Source organism: Saimiri boliviensis, chromosome 16 (assembly GCF_048565385.1).
Source record: "Saimiri boliviensis isolate mSaiBol1 chromosome 16, mSaiBol1.pri, whole genome shotgun sequence".
Lineage (NCBI taxonomy): Eukaryota > Metazoa > Chordata > Mammalia > Primates > Cebidae > Saimiri > Saimiri boliviensis.
This window is the reverse complement of record NC_133464.1, coordinates 80,732,167-80,752,707: the sequence shown is the minus strand read 5'-3', so window position 1 is coordinate 80,752,707 and position 20,541 is coordinate 80,732,167. Positions and strand designations below refer to the sequence as shown.

Below are 20,541 nucleotides of genomic sequence, written 5' to 3'. Positions count from 1 at the left end.
CACACACACACACAAACTGTCCTTCTCAAGGGCAACAAGCAAGGGGAATGATGCTAAAAATGATGCCTTAGAGTCCTTTGTGATCTCACCTGTATCCGTCATTGAGACCCTTTTGCTCACAAGGAAATGATTTTCGAGAGAAAGTCCACGTACATCTGATTTGTGGGTAGGCTTTAAACCTGACGGAAAAACAAAACTCTTCATATTGATCAATGTCATAATCTTCACTTGAATTGGTAGCATTTATAAATCCCTTTTCTGTAAGAAAAAATATGCATTTATGAATTAATAAGATTCATATGGAAACATATTGAGAAGATAAAATAAACTTGCATTCATCAGTTTAACACAGGAAGACTCAGGTGTTGGCATGCTGCAGGTCAGACTGCTGGATAATCCAGGTGGGAACCCAGGAGTCCTATCCCTAGTTCTTTCTCTTTTTTTTAAGATGGGGTTTCGCCATGTTGGTCAGGCTGGTCTTGAACTCCCGACCTCAGGTGATCCGCCCACCTTGGCCTCCAAATTGCTTGGATTACAGGTGTGAGCCACCACGCCCGGCCTCCTATCCCTAGTTCTAAGCCTGAGCTCATCATCTTTTGAAGTAAAGAAATTTTGAAAGAAATTTTGGAAGGAAGGAAAAAAGCAAGGAAGGGAGGGAGGGTGGGAGGGAGAAATGTGGGTAATTGACTGTCTTCCCAGAGAAATGTATAAATAAATCTACAGATTTTGCAGACAATTTCCAAAGACTGAAAGGATCCCCGACGCCCGTGTACACACTAGGGGTCTCCTAACAGAGTCTGGAAGCCCCTGCTCTCAGCCAGCACCATTCTCTCATCGATCAGAGAGAGTAAAATAAACTGACGGCACAAATAAAAGAGCAATCTGGCTAGCAATATTCACAAGGTTGTCTTACGGAACACTTCCTTATTAATTTGCTAAGAGCATCACTGCGTTTCTTTGCATTTTCATTATGGCTGTGCCCTAATCTGAGATTACTGAATTGTGGTTATTTTCAGATCCTACGTAGCCCACCCAAATGTCAACGCATCTAAGGGCTTCTACTGTCTCTCAGTGCTCACTGTCCTACCGGTGCATTTAGTTGGTTCTTAAAACTAGTATTTATTGCCTATTTTGTGTCAGGCTCTGTGCCAGGGTCTGGGACTACAAGGATAAATGAATTGTCCTTGTCCTTAGGAAACTTATAGTCTACTGGAGGATAAAAGTATACAAACAGATGGTCACATTACAATGTGTCGTGTGCAAAGACAGTGGCATTCAAGCAGGCCTGGTTTAACGGGAAAAGGAAATGGGTGGGCAGATTGTCTTGCAAAGCTATTCTAACTCTGTTTCTTTCTCAGTATTTGATAGTAGCATTATACCTAAATCGGAGTTTGTGCCACATACCTCACATTCCACATTAAAGCAACTACAAACAGGAATAAAGATTGTATGAGCAACCTGCATTACCTAAGATGGTAACCAAAGCTGATTGACTGGGATGTTTTGAAGAGGAACAAGTGTAGTATCCAGTGTCGTTTCTTCCCACTGATGATACAAAAGCAAACAGAATCCGTATCATAGTTCTGTTTGTTGAATAGGTACTCATCTCAAAGTAGCTGCCCTAGGTTTTAATAAAACAAGAGTTTGCATTTAATGTTTTCAACCCGGATTATTAGTTAATTGTTCCTGCATTTTCAGAATACAAACTTGTCCTATTACCTCCTGGAGTGCTTTGTTTTCTAATTGCCAGGTGAGCCCGAATTCATAATTCACATGAACAGCTTTGCACCTTATCCATAAGGGTTCCCCCACTTTAAGAAATAACTGTGGCAATGTGGTCTGAGGAGTTTGATTTAGATCTAGGAGATGAAAACATCCCAAGTGAGAAAAAAAAAAAAGTGATTTTTGCCTCAACACAAAAGATATCCCAAACATTCTGAACAAATACATCATCTCAAATATTACTAAACACATTAATAAAAGAATGTGACTGACTCCTCTTTTATGAAGAAATCAGCATTTACAGAATCCATAATATTGCATTTACTGTGGCCTAAAGGAACGACAGGATTTCTGAAGGAATGATCACCTATGCAGTTACTGTTAGTCCCTGGTAATTGCCCTGGAAATAGTCACCGAAAGTGGAAGTATGTGATACTACAGTGTTACCTATTGTGAACAGCCTGGTGCATTCCCTGCCCAGTTCATTTCTGGCACAGCACCTTATGTCCGTCCCAAATAATTCACGAAGCACTTTTTCCTCCTTTTTAACAACAGCTGGACTTTCTTCTTTACAGCTACAATTAGAAAATAAGTACCATTTGGCTAAACAAGTTTTAAAATTACAAAAGAACGCGCAAGAGAACAAAGTTCTAGAGCCAGTTTAAGGGTCAAATGGTAAATAAAAAGTCAAAAGGTAAACAATCCCAAATCTATGGTTTCAGCCAAGAGCTCATTAGAGAGCTAGCTATTTACTCATTATCTCAATGAATTAGAATAACACTCAGGAGAATTACATAATAAAACAGTTTTAAATTATCCATGTTTGGTGATCTCTTTGCCGCTGTTGTTTAAAGATGGGGAAAGAAAGAAAAAAATGAGAAAGAAGATAAAGGAAAAAAAGAGAAGAAAGAGAGGAGAGAAAAATTGGGCTTTCATGCAGTTTAGCAAGGTGAGCATCCTTTTCTCCACAGCACTGAAGGGGACGCAGTTAAGAGTGAGGGAAGCTAAAGCTGCAAAAGTCACCCTCCCGTAGGAACAGAGGAGGAAAGCCGAGGTGTCCCACGAGGGAAGTCAGCCAAGACTCCCAAGTCGTTAACAGAGTAAAACCCCTCTCCCTGCCTCAGAGAAAGCGGATGTTGATCCCACTTTGGAACAAAGTATTTGTTACTTTATCTCCTGCTATTTGGTCCCTTTTTTTAAAGTTGTTTAGTAAAGTTTAATTGGTTCAAACAGCATGAATTTTTATTTTGTGAGAACTCAGCTTCGGCATATATGAACAACTACATAAACGTTTATACGATACTCACTATCGGCCACGTACTGTTCTGCGTGCTTTACATATATCCATTCATTTAATCATCATAGCAATCCTATAAGTACTTGTCATCCCCTTTCTTCTGATAAGGCACAAAGAGGTTAAGTAGCTTGTCCAAGGCCACACAGCTGCTAAGCAAACTAGGGTTCAAACCCAGGCTATTTGGCTCTAGAGTTTGTATCTTTAAACAATGATATTAGACTGCTTTTCCAGAACAAACAGGATAATCATAAATTAAACAATTAGTCACAAGGAATTTCTTATAAGAGAATCATACTTAAATCAGTCTACTTCTTATTTCCTCAATCAGATGCCCAGGGAGCCAACATCCTGGAACACGAAGGGGCTTTGACTTGTGTAGCGTGATGCCCAGGAAGGGCCCTGCAGTTGATTTGAGGGATTCCAAAAAGCCCCTTAACAAAAAAAATTCTCCCTCATCCTCCCTGTGAAGCCCACACTGACAATTCTGTTTTGTTTATTTATTTATTTATTATTTTTTGAGATGCAGTCTTACTCTGTAGCCCAGGCTGGAGTGCAGTGGCGCCATCTCTGCTCACTGCAACCTCCACCTCTCAGGTTCAAGCAATTCTCCTGCCTCAGCCTCCTGAGTAGCTGGGATTACAGGTGCCCACCATCACAGCTGGTTAATTTTTGTATTTTTAGTAGAGACAGTGTTTTCACCATGTTGGTCAGGCTGGTCTCAAACTCCTGACCTCAAGTGATCCACCCGCCTTGGCCTCCCAAAATGCTGGGATTACAGGGGTGAGCCACCTCACCCGGCCGCATATTGATCATTCTTTAACCTTAAGAAGCCAAAGTTTCCTGTTTTAATGAGCATAAATTAAATTTTACATACAGCTTGATGTCAACTACATTAGAAAAAGGCCCAAAAGGAAATCATGAGAATAGCAGCTACCATGGACATGTCATACCTTTCCCCCTGTGAGTCGCAAAGCACCCATTCCACGATTGGCTCTGGAACGCTCTCAGATATGCAGACCAGGGCGTCCTGGTTCTCCATTTTTCTAAAGTAAGGTCTTCTTAATGTGTAAAGCAGAGTATCTAAAGTATCATAAGTTATTAACATTTTACTATTTTAAAAATAATTTTCTTAGCAATCCCCTCAAGAAAGGATTCTATGTCATTAAGAAAAGTTCATGTTTTATACGATAGCAGTGTCTTCTGCATTTCCACCAAGCATTACATATTTATTTATTTTATATTAAAGGCATCAAAAGAAAACCAACCATTATATTAAATTTAGCTCTGGCTGCAATGTGAACTTCAACATCTATCCTCTTGGCCGATTTCTTTCGGTATTTCACAGATCCACAGCTAACTAAAGCAGTTGAGTGAAGCCATGTGAAAATACAAATATTGATATGCACAGGAAAAAGGAAACTAGAGATAACATATGGCTTAAAACCCTCGTTTAATACGTAGTTTAAACCTCAACTTTCTTCCTATAATTTTATCTGCAACTAGGCAGAAATATACTAACATTTAGAAAGGCAGAAGAAACATGGTGGTGTGGAGTTAGAATTGTAACACAACTTAGAGGTTTAGTTGAGCCTCCCACTCACACTGGACCATGACACACACACCAAACACACACACACACACACACACACGCACGCACGCACGCACGCACCCCATCCCTCACTCCCAGCTATGCCTAACATAAACTTTGTACTTCTGCTTTGACTCCACTAGGGACTGGAGTTCATGACCTCCCAGGGTGGGTCATTCTAATTTTTAACAAACTTCTTTTTTTCTTAGAGTTTCCCTAAACTTTAAGTTTCCTTATACTGGATTCCAGCCTGTCTCCTTACAATAAATTTTGTTTGAAAATATTATGTATTGCTTTATACATATATACGTATATATATGAAAGACCATATGGAGTGTAAATTTCAAAGCATAATAACAAATCCCCATGGAGCCACTATCCAACTTAATTGCTAGAATATTAATAAATACCTTTTCTTTTTTTTTTTTTTTTTTTTTTTTTTTGAGATGGAGTTTCGCTCTTGTTACCCAGGCTGGAGTGCAATGGCACGATCTCGGCTCACCGCAACCTCCGCCTCCTGGGTTCAGGCAATTCTCCTGCCTCAGCCTCCTGGGTAGCTCGGATTACAGGCATGTGCCACCATGCCCAGCTACTTTTTTGTATTTTTAGTAGAGACGGGGTTTCACCATATTGACCAGGATGGTCTTGATCTGTTAACCTCGTGATCCACCCGCCTCGGCCTCCCAAAGTGCTGGGATTACAGGCTTGAGCCACCGCGCCCGGCCATAAATACCTTTTCATCTACTTTTGTGCTTCTCCCCATCTCACAACTGTACGTAGCCTTTATCCTGAATTTTGATTATTATTCAGGAACTCTTCAAAGAACTTTTACCACATAAATATGTGGCACTAAAGATATATTGATTAATTTCATTCTTGAGCTTCAAAATTGAGTTATCAATCAATATGTAGCTTCCACAACTTCATTTTTTCATCCAACCTTATGTTTTTAAGATTCATCCATGGTTTTACATGTAGCTTTACTTTATTCCTCTTTTTTTACTGCTAAATAATATTCTACTGGTAAATATATTATTTTTTCATTTTCTTGCAGTAGACACCTGGGTTGTTTCCTTTTCTTTTTTTCTTTTTTGTGAGGTAGGGTCTCTAACACCCAGGCTGGAGTGCAGTAGTGCAATCTCAGCTCACTATAGCGTCAGCCTCCCAGGCTCAAGTGATCCTCCTGCCTTGGCCTCCCAAAGTGCTTGGATTACAGGTATGAGCCACCATACCCAGCCATACTTTTTTTGTATGATTAACCATGTGCTCTGAACATTCCACATATTTGTACTGAGGCATGTGTATAACACTCTTAATAACATGCCTAAGAGTGGAATTGCTGGTCTACATGGTATGAGCACATTCAGCCTTACACATAATGACCGTTTGTTTTCCAAAGTGGTTATACTAATTTATATTACACAGCAGGATATGAGAGCACCTATTGCTTTATATACTTACCAAGACTTCTTAATTTTCAACAGTCTAGCAGGTATAAAATGGTATTTCATTGAGGTCTTAATTTAATTTCTCCATTATTAATTTAACATGTGTTAAAATAATTAATTGGGAGGCCATTAGGCTGAGAAAGCTCTAACAGCTTGAGTTACTATGTAAACAAACCAAAACCCAACTCAAAACAAAACAAAACAAAACAGGAGAGTAAAGCCTGGGTGTGGTGGCTCATACCTATAATCCCAACACTTTGGGAGGGTGAAGCAGGAGGATTGCTTGAGCCCAGGTGTTTGAGACTAGCCTAGGTAACATGCCGAAACCTCATCTCTACAAAAAAATAGGCTGGGCATGATGGCTCATGCCTGTAATCCCAGCTCTTTGGGAGGATGAGGCAGGCGAATCACTTGAGATCGAGAGTTTGAGCCCAGCCTGGCCAACATGGTGAAACCCTGTGTTTACTAAAAATACAAAAAGTAGCCAGGTGTGGTGGCAGGCACCTGTAATCCCAGTTTATTCAAGAGTCTGAGGCAGGAGAATTGCTTGAACCCAGGAGGCGGAGGTTGCAGTGAGCCCAGATCACACCACTGCACTCCAGCTTGGATGACAAGAGCAAGACTCCATCTCAAAACAAAAGCAAAAACAAAAACAAAACAAACAAAACAACAAAAAGCAAAAAACAAACCCAATTCAATATGAGCAGCAAAATGCAATTTAGCTTAACCAATCAGAAACTACAAACTGACCAAATGAGGGAGTGTCCACTTTAACCAATCAAATGTTTTCTTTGTCTTGCTTCTGGGAACACCTTATAGAAAGAGGTCTTACCGTTGAATCCCCTCACTGGAGCCCAACTACTTTCCATCTGGCACTGCCTGATTCATGAATCACTTTCTGCTCAAATATACTCTTTACAATTTTAACGTATCTAAGTTTACCTTTTAACACGTTTCTTGACCATTTAGGTTTTATGTTCCAAAAATGAAATGCCTACTCACATGGTTTGTTCATTTTTCTACTAGGTTTTCATTTTGTTCTGTTTTTCTTATTGACTTATAGAAGCTCTTTACATATTATGACTATTAATCCTTTGTTGACTGTGAACTGCAAGTATCTTTTTCCATCTTGTAGTGGTTTTCACTTTTTCTCTCTGTAATTTCTAAAAATTGGTTCTTATCCTACCCTCCAGAGCAACATTTTTTAAGTCTAGCTTTGATTCCATATCAAAATCCTTCAAATATTTAAAAATCAGAAATTGAGAGCGAGGGAGATAATTACCATACAAGGCACTTAAACTAGTTAACTCAGCTTTCCTGACTCAAATCCCAAAAGAATTTCCTCTGCATTACACTGCAATCAATCATATCATCTCCCCAAAATATTTCCTTCAATATGCTAAACATCCCCGATTCCTTCAACTGCTCCTAATTTAAAGAATTCCAAGTTTTCCACTACCCTGCTTGCTCCATTTTGCCAGTATTCATCTGAAAAAAAAAAAAAAAAAGTAGAACTGAAATAAATAATCTTCTATTAATTTCCTTAGTTTAGACGTTATATTTTCATGAACACTGCCAAGGTTCAAATTTACTTTTTTTAGCAACCATGCCACTCTGGTGGTTAAAGTGAGCTTGTGGTTGACTAAAAACCCTTTCCTCTTTTTCACACTGACTGTTGCCACATCTCTCCCACCTACTTTTTTGGACCCCACCACCTTGCAGAATGCTAAAAACAAGTTGTAATTTACTTGAATAATTGTTATTGTATTTTTACATTGTAAGTTTTAAGTGAAAGGAATATACCCTAAATATAACAGAGACACAGCAGATGCCCACTTACCTTATACAACTATTTGTACTTGGCAAGAAAATTTAAAAAGGAGAGAGAGAGGAAAAAAAAAAAACGAGAAAGAGGAAGAGAGGGAGAGAGCAAGAAATGTTTTAGCTTCTTCCAACCTGAAGCACACATTTACTGTCCCACAGAGGTGGTGAGGGACTGGAAACGGGGCAGGGAACATGACCAACATCAGAGAGCAGCAAAAGGTGATTCTTGGCTTTGGAGCTGGTAGAGCGCTGGTCCTGTGATCTTCAGAGTAATTAAAGGACTTTCCAGAACAAATTTTGAGTCATTTTGACTTTAGCTAATTTATACCTTACAGGTTGACTTTAGAACCTTACTCTACCCCCAACCCCAGTAAGATGACACTTCTGCGAATTCTCTCTTCTGACAGCAAGACTCACAGACTCTCACACAAGACCCAGGGCAGTGTGGTGCAGAAAGGACCCCAAAGGACCTAAGTGAATGCAGCCACCTTCAGTCCTTCTTGGTCACAGAAGGTGAAGCAGCGTGTTCGGTGCACACAGCACTGAGTCTATGCAGGATGGGGACAAAACAAGGAGAAGCCAGAAAGCGCTTGTAGGTGGTGGCTCTGCCAGCTGCCTCCCTTGGTGGGAACAGTTGGACTGCTCCTTACAGTTTGCATCTGGTCTGGCACGCACGTGGACCTGCGCAGTCCAACACGGTAGCCACTAGCTGCATGGGGCTATTTAAATTCTAATTTTAATGAATTAAAATTAAATGCAATTAAAACTTTAGTTCCTCAGTCACCTTAGCCACATTTCAAGTGTTCAACAGCCCCACGTGGCCAATGGCTGCTATACTGGAAAGAGCAGACAAAAATCATTTTCTTTTTTTTTTTAAGGCGGGGTTTCACAGTGTTAGCCAGGATGGTCTCGATCTCCTGACCTTGTGATCCGCCCACCTCAGCCTCCCAAAGTGCTGGGATTAGAGGCGTGAGCTACCACGCCCAGCTAAAGATCATTTTCATCACCTCAGAAAGTCCGGCTGGATTGTGCTGAGACCTTTCGATCCTGTGAGGTATGTATTTTTATCCTCATTTTACCGATAAGGAAATTGGGGCTCAGAGAAATCGTGAGTTGCCATAGGTGGTAGTATTAGAACTAGAATTAGAACCCAGGTCTTCTGATTCCAAGGTCAAAATGTTTTACATTTCTTCCCTGTCAGCCATCTGCTACTGAACAGAGGGTGTACCAGGTGTTTTTAACAGCAGGCACATTCTGAGAGTCCACGGCACACATCAGTGATTCATCAGTGATTCTCAGTTCTCTATGGGTTATACAGATGGTTGATGGGAATCTAATCAATTCCCAATCGAGGGAAACCTGAATGAGTCTAGGGGAGCCAGTCAAGCTAACGAGTTCTAAACCACCCCTTTGAAATACCGTGGTATTCCAGGCTGAAATACTAGTAGCAGGCTGGACTTACTTCTTATACTCACTGTAAACAATATTGTATAATTGGTAGCTTCACTCTGAATAAAAAGTAGATATTCTCCAGCTTGGGTTTCTGTCATTTTCAAAATGACCATGGAAACAACTCCTCTGCAAAACAGGAAAGAGAACTAGTTATTTTGGAAAATGTGTGAAACTAAAAACAAAATTTCATAGTGACTAAGAGGGCAGTTTGGTAGCTCCAGCGTTCCCCGACTGGCACGGAGGCACACAGCTCTGTCATGTGCCCAGCACTCAGCCTGGACATTGCTCATTGGACCTTGACTTTTAACCTGTCATCCTTGAGGATGGGAGAACTCCATTACTGTGCCATCATCTCACCTTCCCTGAGCTTCTAGGAGGGAAAACTCCCATCTAAAAATGCACAGTAAGCCAGGTGCGGTAGCTCACGACTGTGATCCCACAACTCTGGGAGACCGAAGCAGGCAGATCACCTGAGGTCAGGAGTTTGACACTAGCCTGGCCAACATGGTAAAACCCCGTCTCTACTAAAAATGTAAAAATTAGTCCCAGCATGGTGGCTCACGCCTGTAATCCCAGCACTTTGGGAGGCCAAGGTGGGCGGATCACGAGGTCAAGAGTTCGAGACCAGCCTGACCAACATGGTGAAACCCCATCTCTACTAAAAACACAAAAATTAGCCAGGCATGGTGGCATACACATGTAATACCAGCTACTCAGGAGGCTGAGGCAGGAGAATCACTTGAACCCAGGAGGCAGAGGTTGCAGTGAGGCAAGATCGTGCCATTGCTCTCCAGCCAGGGCGACAAAGCAAGACTCCATCTCAAAAAAAAAAATTAGCTGAGCATGGCAGTGGGAACCTTAATCCCAGCTACTCAGGAGGCTGAGGCAGGAGAATAATTTGAACCCAGGAGGCAGAGGCTGCAGTGAGCCCAGATTGCACCACTGCACTCCAGCCTGCATAATAAGATTAAAACTGTATGTCAAAAAAAAAAAACCAAAACAACAACAAAATGCACAGTAAGCAGCCGGGAGCAGTGGCTCACACATGTAATCCCAGAGCTTTGGGAGGCTGAGGCTGACGGATCGTTTGAGCCCGGGAGTTCAAGACCAGCCTGGGCAACATAGTGAGTCCCTACCTCTATTTTTTAAAAATTAACACACACATACACACACACACACACACACACACACACACACACAGAGCGTTGGTGATACAGTCCCTTTGGCAGTGGCATGCCATTTCCTTCCATGACAAAGCACCCTCTGTGATCACATGTGCCCAGTTTGACACTAGCCTGGAGTTTGCCCAGTCACCAGCCTCAGTTTCCCAGTCACAGAACGCTGAGATTTTAAAAAATGTTCTCCTAGTTTGTGCCTTTCTTTGTCTAAATGAAAGAACTCAAACAAAATCTGACAAAGGCATGTTCTTATGGAGTAATAATCACACTGAGTATCACTTAGATGTATGGAGAAAGATGTCTCAGTGTCAGGATTTTTAACTTTTCAGATAATTGGTGAAGATAAATTGGGCTGAGGGCATTCTGAGAGAGAACTATAATGTGTTTTTGGTACTATCTTCTCTCTTCAAAGCTGACAGTACTCCTAGCACTTTGTTGAGTGATGCTGGATTTAAATTCACACTTTCTGACCTTTAGACCCTTGACTGTGCAAAGTGTAATCTTTCACCAACAGTGTTAGCATCAGCGGGGAGTTGACAACGATGCAGAGTCTCAGGCCCCACTCAGACCTACTCAGCAGGATCTGCATTTTAAACAAGACCCCTAGGCAATCCAAATGCACGTTATATTCGAGAAGCCCTGCTTTAAAGCAGCACGCAGGTCCAAGAGTACAAGGGCCTGCATTCATAAACACAGTAATTAGCAGGATATATACTTGATTTGCTTCTGAGATCTATTTTGATGATATGCTTTCTTTCTCTGAACCACTCGCCTGGAGTGAGCCACCACACCTGCAGTCGCAACACTTTGGGAGGCAAGGTCGGAGGATTGCTTGAGGCCATGAGTCCAAGACTAACCCGGGCAATATATTGAGATGCCGTTCCAAAAAAAGGAAAAAATGTGGCAGTCACGGTGGCTCATGCCTGTAATCCCAGCGCTTTTGTAGCCAAAAAGCAAGAAGTAATACAATCTCAAAAGAGGAAAGGAAAATGAATGTGTTCCAAGATTTAGAACTAAACTTCAGAACTATACTCACTGTCCTGCAAATCACTTAAGAGAAGAGTGTATTTGACCTTAAAATACATAATTGGTTCAAGTCGATCATAGAGGCATTCTCCAAGACCCTATCAAGGTGTTTACTTCGTAGTTGCTGGAAAGCTCATGCCTTTTCTACACCTATGGGACAACAGAATGGCTGCAAGAATTTAAAAGAAAAGCTTCATGAAGAGGGCATTTAATTGACCCATGTCCTTTGCCCTATCTGGTTTTAGCAGGAGGATAAGAACAATAGTGGGCAGCAATCAGCATAGAGTTATGCAGAGTTTGGACATTATCCACACATCTTAGCTAAGACATTTTTTCTGGATGAGACCAATGTTCCTCACAGACAGATCAACGTCTTATTAAATGTTCTGTAGATGGCACATAACATTGCAATTCTGCTTATCATATGGTGAAACAGAATAGATAAAATCAAACGTTCTTTTCCCAAGCATTTCCCAAAAAGAAACTTAAAAGAAATTATTTAAAGAAATTTATTGCTACACTAACAAGAATGAAATAAATACTTTCTAACTTTGTATCTGTAACATGATATCCAACTAAAAAACAAGACACTTAAAAAAATCCCAAATAGGCCTGACCTTGTGGCTCACACCTGTAATCCCAGCACTTTGGGAGGCTGAGGCAGGTGGATCACCTGAGATTTGGAGTTTGAAACCAGACTGGCCAACATGGTGAAACCTTGTCTCTACTAAAAATAAAATACAATTAAAAATTAACCAGGCATGGTGGTGAGTGCCTATAATCCCCGCTACTCAGGAGGCTGAGGCATGAGAGTCACTTGAACCTGAAAGGCAGAGGTTGCAGTGAGCTGAGATTCTGCCACTGCACTCCAGCCTGGGCGACAGAGCAGGACTCCATCTCAAAACAAAACAAAACATAAAAGCCCAAATATAGTCCTTCATTGTAAAAAAGGTAAAAAGATTTGAAGAAAAAAGAAAATTCCAAAATATTATTTTCACTATCTGTTTTACATTTTGCCAGCCACTCACTGCTTTCTATATACTTATATGCGGGTATGTGTGTGTGTATGTGTGTATGTGTGTGTGTGTGTATGTGTGTGTATGTGTGTGTGTGTGTGTGTGTGTGTGTGTGTGTGTGTGTGTGTAGGTTTAAATTAGTAGACTTTACGACTTTACTTTTTTCTTTCTTCTCCTTTTTTTTTTTTTTGTCTTGTCTCCCAGGTTGGAGTACAAGGGTTCGATCTTGGCTCACTGCAATCTCTGCCTCCCGACTTCAAGCAATTCTCCTGCCTCAGCCTCCCAAGTAGCTGGGATTACAGGCACACACCATCCCACCTGGCTAATTTTTGTATTTTTAGTAGAGACAGGGTTTCACCGAGTTGACCAGGCTCATCTGAAACTCCTGACCTCAGGTGATCCTCCACTTTGGTCTCCCAAAGTGCTGGGGTAACAGGCATGAGCCACTGCACCTGGCTGACTTGACTTTTTAGAGCAGTTTTAGATTGACAGAAAAATTGAGCAGGAGACACAGAAAGATGCCATATATACCCTTCTTACCACACACAGTTTCCCTTATTATCAACATCTCGCACAAGTGTAATATGTTTGTTATGATGAACCAATTTTAAAGTTCAGTTTGGGCCGGGAGCAGGAGCAGAGGCTCATGCCTGTAATCCCAGCACTTTGGGAGGCCAAGGTGGGAGGATCACCTGAGGTCAGGAGTTTGAGACCAGCCTGTCCAACATGGCGGAAACCCATCTCTACTAAAAATACAAAAATTAGCTGGGTGTCATGGCACACACCTGTAATCCCAGCTACTTAGGAGGCTGGGACAGGAGAAACGTTTGAACCTGGGAAGCAGAAGTTGCAATGAGTCAAAATCACGCCACTGCACTCCAGCCTGGGTGACAAAATTAGATTCTGTCTCAAAAATAAAATAATAAAGTTCATAGTTTGCATTTTTGTGTGTGTTGTACATCCTATGGGATTTGACAGATATATAATGTCATGTATTGATGCCTTAACTATATTTTTAGTTTGTTATTTCTCTGAGTTACAAAAAATAGGCCGAGGTCAGGCGCTGTGACTCATGCCTGTAATCCTGACACTTTTGAAGTCCGAGGTGAGTGGATCGCTTAAGCCCAGGAGTTCAAGATCAGCCTTGGCAACATGGTGAAACACAGTCTCTACAAAAAATTTTAAGAATTAGCCAGGTGCGGTGGCACGCTCCTGTAGTCCCAGCTACTTGGGAGGACTGGGGTGGGAGGATTGGTTGAGTTTGGAAGGTTGAGGCTACAGTGAGCCAAGATTGTGCCACTGTATTCTGGCCTGGGTGACAGAGGGAGACCCTGACTCAAAAAACAAAAACAAACAAACAAAAAGATCTGCAATAAACATGGGCAGAAATTTGAAAAGGAATTCCAGATGAACCACATTTTATGTCAAGAAGGTATTCCTCCACTGACCTGTTTTGTGAATCAAAATGTGGTTGGCAATTCAGGGCGCTGTGCTTAAAGACCCAGAGACAGGAAATGTTCCCAGGGGTGTTGACCAGCACTTGCAGTGTGATGGAAGCAGACGCCTCCACTCCCACCGCAGCAGCTTCGTATACTGTCCCTGCGCTCTGCGGTCCCAACGCACACCCGAGGTCTTCTGGGGATTCCATCACCTACATTGTAGATAGAACAAAGTGAATCCATGAAAATTGCAGGTTTAAGGCCTCCCCATCTTCATATCAAAACTTTATCGAACACAAGCATTTCAACATGCTGCACAGAACACCCACGCAAGCTGGAACCCACTGAGAACATGACGCAGACTGAAGGTCCTATAATTATAATTCTCTAAAGAAAAGATAAATAACTTTGGGCTGCATTTCTAAAATGTTGTACAGACTGTTATGGTGTGTGTCCCCCTGCCTCTGCAAATTCATATGTTGAAGTCCTAACCCTCAGTATCTCAGAATGTGACTTTATTTGGAGATGGTCTTTTTTTTTTTTTTTTTTTTTTTTTTAAAGACAGGGTTTCACCATGTGGGAGTCCTGCTGTGTCACCCAGGCTGGAGTGCAGTGGTGCCATCTTGGCTCATTTAATTCCCTCCTCCTGGGTTCAAGCAGTTCTCCTGCCTCAGCCTCCTGAGTAGCTGGGATTACAGGAGTCTGCCACCATGCCCAGCTAATTTTGCATTTTTTTTTAAGTAGAGATGTGTTTTCACTACGTTGGCCAGGCTGGTCTTGAACTCCTGACCTCAGGTAATCCGCCCGCCTTGGCCTCCAAAGTACTTGGATTACAGGGATGAGCCACCACGCCTGGCCCGGAGATGGTCTTTACAGTGGTAATCAAGTTAAAATGGGGTTGTTCGGGTGGCCCTAAGTCCAGTATGACTGGTGTCCTTACAAGAAGAGGAAGCAGGGCATGGTGGCCCACACCTGCAACCCCAGCACTTTGGGAGGCCAAGGCAGGCAGATCACTTGAGGTCAGGAATTCAAGACCAGAGTAGCCAACATGGTGAAGCCCCTTGAAGTTCAGGCCAGGTTCTTCACCACCTGGCAGAGCTGAGTCCCAAGGTGCCATGAGGCACTGGAATTTAAGAGAATGTGGTATCTAAAACAGTGTTCGACAAATAGAATTTTGATAATAGCAGTGAGATTCAGTCTGTTGATCTTGTAACAACTATCATTAACTAATGAGGGCATGAATTCGCTTAAGAAATCTCTAATACAGTTGTATGCTTACATAAGTAAAACAGCTGCACAAGCTGTGAAAACGCCAGAGAAAGCATGTGAAATGGTCTGTCACACAAAGTCCATCATTCTTTCCCAAATCCTTGTTACAGGAAAAAACAAAACAAAACAAATCAATGACTCATTCTGTAGAAGTGTGGGGTGGGACATGGCAAATGAAGAAAATGAGCTGCCTTGTGTGGGCCACCTGCCTGAACTATGAGGCCATCATTGTCAAACACATTTGCTCAACTCCAGTGACTTCGGCTCTTCACAGACAGAAAACCCATCATTAAACCATAGTGGACACTTTTTGCTTCCGTTGTTTGTTTTTATTAGGTTTTCTTCGGTTTAGGCTATGCCGCAATGGTACAAAATATGTTCAGGAGGAATGTGACATTAAATGAAGCTTTGACTTTCTGGAGGAAGAAAGGTGTAAATGAACTTGTAACCCATTTGGTAAAAAGAGATCATTTAAGAGTCATGGGGGATTGCCTGACTATGCTCTCTAACCATTGATAGGGAAAAAGTCAGTACATCTCACTCAGCTGCTGTGAATACTTGGTGCCTTAGTACAGTCCTTTCTTAAAAGTAAATTTGAAGAACATGTAATAGTTGGTAATATGGTTTGGATGTGTGTCCATTCCAAAGCTCATGTTGAAATGCAATTCCCAGATGGGCACAGTTGGCTCACACCTGTAATCCCAGCACCTTGAGAGACCAAGGCAGGCGGATCACCTGTGGTCAGGAGTTTGAGACCAGTCTGGCCAACATGGTGAAACCCCTTCTCTACTTTAAAAAAAAAAAAAAAAAAAAAATTAGGTGGGTGAAGTGGCGCATGCCTGTAGTTCTAGGTACTCTCGAAGCTGAGTCAGGAGAATCACTTGAACCCAGGAGGCGGAGGTTGCCAGGCACAGGAGCTCGTGCCTGTGCACTTTGGGAGGCTGAGGCAGGCAGATCACTTGAGGTCAGGAGTTGATTTATTATTATTAATGAAGACTAATCATCATTAATTTTAGGGTTTTTTAAAATATGAAAACACTTAAATGTGTGCAGCTATTTTCTTACATCGAAAAGACATGAAAAGTTTAAAACATCATAGCAAATATTAAAATTCTTTTGCCCACATAGAAATATTGTGTATGCAAAATGCCTTAATTATTAACAAGCTGATGTGTTATGATACCAACACTTATTAAAAAATTAACACCCACCATGCTTCTGGCACGAAAAGAAATCATGTACTTTTTTTTTTTTTTTTAAGACGAGGTTTCACCATGTTGGTTGGGCTGGTCTTGAACTCTCAACCTCAGGTGATACGCCCGCCTTGGCCTCCAAAGTACTTGGATTACAGGTGTGAGCCACCGTGCCCGGGCTTTTTTTTTTTTTTTTTTTGAGATGGCGTTTCACTCTTGTTACCTAGGCTGGAGAGCAATGGCGCGATCTCGGACCACTGCAACCTCCGCCTCCTGAGTTCAGGCAATTCTCCTGCCTCAGCCTCCTGAGTAGCTGGGACTACAGGCACACGCCACCATGCCCAGCTAATTTTTTTGTATTTTTAGTAGAGACGGGGTTTCACCATGTTGACCAGGATGGTCTCGATCTCTTGACCTCGTGATCCACCCACCTCGGCCTCCCAAAGTGCTGGGATTACAGGCTTGAGCCATCGCACCCGGCCCATGGTCTCGATCTCTTGACTTCGTGATTCACCTGCCTCGGCCTCTCAAAGTGCTGGGATTATAGGCGTGAGCCACCATGCCCGGCATTTTTTTTTTTTTTAATTTGTGGTTTTTTTGTTTTTTGTTTTAAATGCCTTTTATTTTTATTTTTATTTTTTTATTTTATTTTTTGTAGAGACGGGGTTTCACCATGTTGGCAGGCCAGAATGGTCTCGATCTCTTGACCTCGCGATCCGCCTGCCTCAGCCTCCCAAAGTGCTGGAATTACAGGTGTGAGTCACCACGCCTGGCCTCCATGTACTTCTTTATATTCACATAGAATGTTGTTATGGAAACTTGTTTCATGCTGTTTTTAAAACTTCAGAATATCTCTAATATATCTGACTTATGCGGGGGGAGGGTCAGGTCATCATATCCTGTATTTCTGTGTTATACCTATGTAAAATAAAAAAGGTGACTATATATTTGTATGAACCCTCAACTGGAAATGTCTGTGGAGTTGGCTAATTTATGTGCATTTTTTGTTGTATGTAGATTTCTACTTTTTTTTTGAGATAGACATCTCACTCTGTTTCCCAGGCTGGTGTGCAATCTTGTGGGGCAATCTTGGTTCACTGCAACCTCTGCCTCCCTCACTCAGGTGATCCTTCCACCTCAGCCTCACAAGTAGCTGGGACCACAAGTGCGTGCCACCATGGCCAGTTAATTTTGTTGTTGTTGTTGCATTTTTGATAGAAACAGGGTTTTGCTATGTTCCTCAGGCTGGTCTCAAACTCCTGAGCCTAAGCGATCAGCTCACCTTGGCCTCCCAAAGTGCTAGGATTACAGGTGTGAGCCACCACACCTGAATTTCTGCTATTTTCAGTTCTCTATCACTTAACCTTCCCTTGAATTAATTTACTAAATATACGTTTTTAAAATAGAGGGGTGGGAATAGCATAAGAGAGAGTAGTAATGAAAAACAAGATGAACAGCATAAAAGAGAGGAGTAATGAAAAACAAGGTCAGAACTTGAAGGAGCCAGAGCCAGATCACTGAGCAATCTCATTATCGGTCTAAGTAATAGGAAATCACAGAGGGTTGAGAGCCAGGCAGTGAAGGCTGTGCCTGCTTCAGAGAGGCTAGCCCAGCAGCTAGCTATCTCTGAAATGCACTGTAGCGGGAAGAGGCCACTTAAGATATGACTGTGATTATGAGGGAGTTAATGAGGGATTGAATTAGGGAAGTGTCAGTGAGGCTAGAGAATATGAGATGCTTATATGAGAACTGCTGAAGGGAGTCGACAGCACTTGGTAACTGACTGAACGTGAAAGTAGTAGAAAGAAAGTAGTCCAACATGATGCTGAGCTTCAAAGCCTGCGAACTAGACAGGGGCATAAATAGAAATCAATTAATACAAGAATAAGGGCAGGCTTGGGGAAATAGAAATGAAATAAAATAAATGATATAGGTGGATTTTGATATGCAAATGGAAAATCTACCTACACACTGGGGGCAGCTGGAAGTGAGAAATTCAGGCTTGGGAGAAAAGCCTGGATTCTCTTTAAGGAGAAAAGAAAATACAGTCAGCCCTCTGTAACCAAGGGTTCTGCATCCGAGGATACAACCAACTACAGACTGAAAACATTCCAGAAAAAAATGGGGTTGCATCTGAACTGAACATGTACCAACTTTTTTCCCTTGTCATTATTCCCTAAACCATAGGTATAACAACTATTCACATCGTTGTTTAGGTATTATAAAGCATTTACAATGAATTAGGTATTATAAGTAATACAGAGATAATTTTAAAAGTATACGGGAGGGTCAGGCATGGTGGCTCAGGACTGTAATCCCAGCACTTTGGGAGGCTTAGGTGTGAGGCCAGGAATTCAAGATTAGCCTGGGCAACAGAGTGGGACTCCATCTCCAGAAAAAAAAAAAAAAAAAAAAAAAAAAAAAAAAAAAAAGCCAGGTGTGGTGTCTGTCATGTGCCTTTAGTGCCAGCTAGTCGGGAGGCTGAAGTGGGAGGATTGCTTGAGCCTGGGAGGTTGAGGCTGCAGTGAGCCATGATCGTGCCACTACATTCCAGCCTGGTGGACAGAATGAGAGCTTATCTCAAAAATACATAGAATGTGTATAGGTTACATGCAAATACTGAGCCATTTTATATCAGGGACTTGAATATCCATGGATTTTGGTATCAGTGGGAGTCTTGGAACCAATCCCCCCCATATATCAATGGACAACTCTACTCATTACTTCTTCATGCTGGTTATCAATCAGTGTCTTTCCTAAATCCTCTTATGAAGAATATGGTTCTTGAAGGAATGGAGTGCCAGGGAGCTAGGAGTATAGATGCTCTATCAGTACCAGGTGTGAGGACATAATATACTTAAATGCATAAAGAGAAGCCCATTTAGCCATGGTAGGCTGCAATAACTTACAAATTACGGTATCTAGAGAAAAGCAGCTAAAGGTATAATTTTAATGTTACTTTACCATGGGATATGATGACTTCCCCACTGATGAATCATTGTTCTGATGATTGATTAAAACACACTTGATCACAGGCAGCTCTTGATTTGTAATAGTCCCAAATATCATTGCAGAGAAAACAACTGTAAAACAAAATAAAAATGATTATGTTGATACATGCACACCTTAAAAAGAAAACATATTTATATCACAACCAAGCAACAAAATAAAACGTAATCAGGGGAAACTGGCCACGCTGAAAGCATGTAGGAAATTCGATTTTATGCAAGTTTAGTCTACTTTAAATCAGGAGCAGAGGTTCTTAGAGCAGGGCTGTCCAATAAACGGACTGCAGTGATAGAAATGTTCTATACCTATGCTGTCCAATATGATAGTCACTGACTACATGTGGCTCTTAAGCTTTTGAAATAAGGCTAGTTTGGCTGGGTGCGGTGGCTCACACCTGTAATCCCATCACTTTGGGAGGCTGAGGCAGGTGGATCACCTTACATCAGGAGTTTGAGAACAGCCTGGCCAATATGGCGAAACCTCGTCTCTACTAAAAATACAAAATTAGCCAGGCATGGTGGTGCATGCCTGTAATCCCAGTCACTCAGGAGGTTGAGGCAGGAGAATTGCCTGAACCCAGGAGGCAGAGATTTCAGTGAGCAGAGATCATGTCATTGCACTCCAGCCTGGGCAACAAGAGCGAAACTGTCTCAAAAAACAAAAGTAAAAATTAAAAAATGAAATAAGGCTAGTTTTGACGGAGGACATGATTATTTGTATACATGATATTCTTTTCACTTTGGCCGCCCAAAGTGCTGGGATTACACAGGTGTGAACCACTGTGCCCGGCCAAGATCTATTCTCTTAACAAATTTGCTTATCTCTTTAAAAGCATTTTTTTGGCTGGGTGTGATGGCTCACGTCTGTAATCCAAGCACTTTGGGAGGCTGAGGTGGGAGGATTGCTCGAGGCCAGGAGTTTGAGACCAGCCTGAGAAATCCAGTAAAATCGTGTCTCTAAATTTTTTTTTTTTTTAATTAACTGGGCATAGTGGTGTGCTCCTGTAGTCCCAGCTACTCAGAAGGCTGAGGTAGGAGAGGATCGTTCAGGCATGGGATGTCGAGGCTGCAGTGAGATACG

The 20,541-nt window shown here is 41.8% G+C and overlaps 1 protein-coding gene across 7 annotated transcripts in view; it reads right to left on the bottom strand.

The window, feature by feature from the left end:
* FLT3 (fms related receptor tyrosine kinase 3) overlaps positions 1–20,541 on the bottom strand; it is a 133,582-nt gene that overhangs the window by 52,274 nt on the left and 60,767 nt on the right. For 4 of the 7 annotated variants that reach the window (XM_074387905.1, XM_074387907.1, XM_074387906.1 and 1 more), the window contains 8 exons: positions 19,417–19,535; positions 14,000–14,202; positions 9,342–9,457; positions 3,970–4,099; positions 2,170–2,297; positions 1,720–1,859; positions 1,468–1,621; positions 90–258 (listed from right to left, as the gene is read on the bottom strand). In XM_074387905.1, coding sequence (XP_074244006.1) covers positions 90–258; positions 1,468–1,621; positions 1,720–1,859; positions 2,170–2,297; positions 3,970–4,099; positions 9,342–9,457; positions 14,000–14,202; positions 19,417–19,521 — 1,145 coding nt within the window. In that variant the 5' untranslated portion in view covers positions 19,522–19,535. Of the gene's footprint in view, positions 1–89; positions 259–1,467; positions 1,622–1,719; positions 1,860–2,169; positions 2,298–3,969; positions 5,018–5,340; positions 9,458–13,999; positions 14,203–19,416; positions 19,536–20,541 lie in introns of those variants that run through there. The other 3 variants (XM_074387908.1, XM_074387910.1, XM_074387909.1) reach the window with 3 other exon arrangements.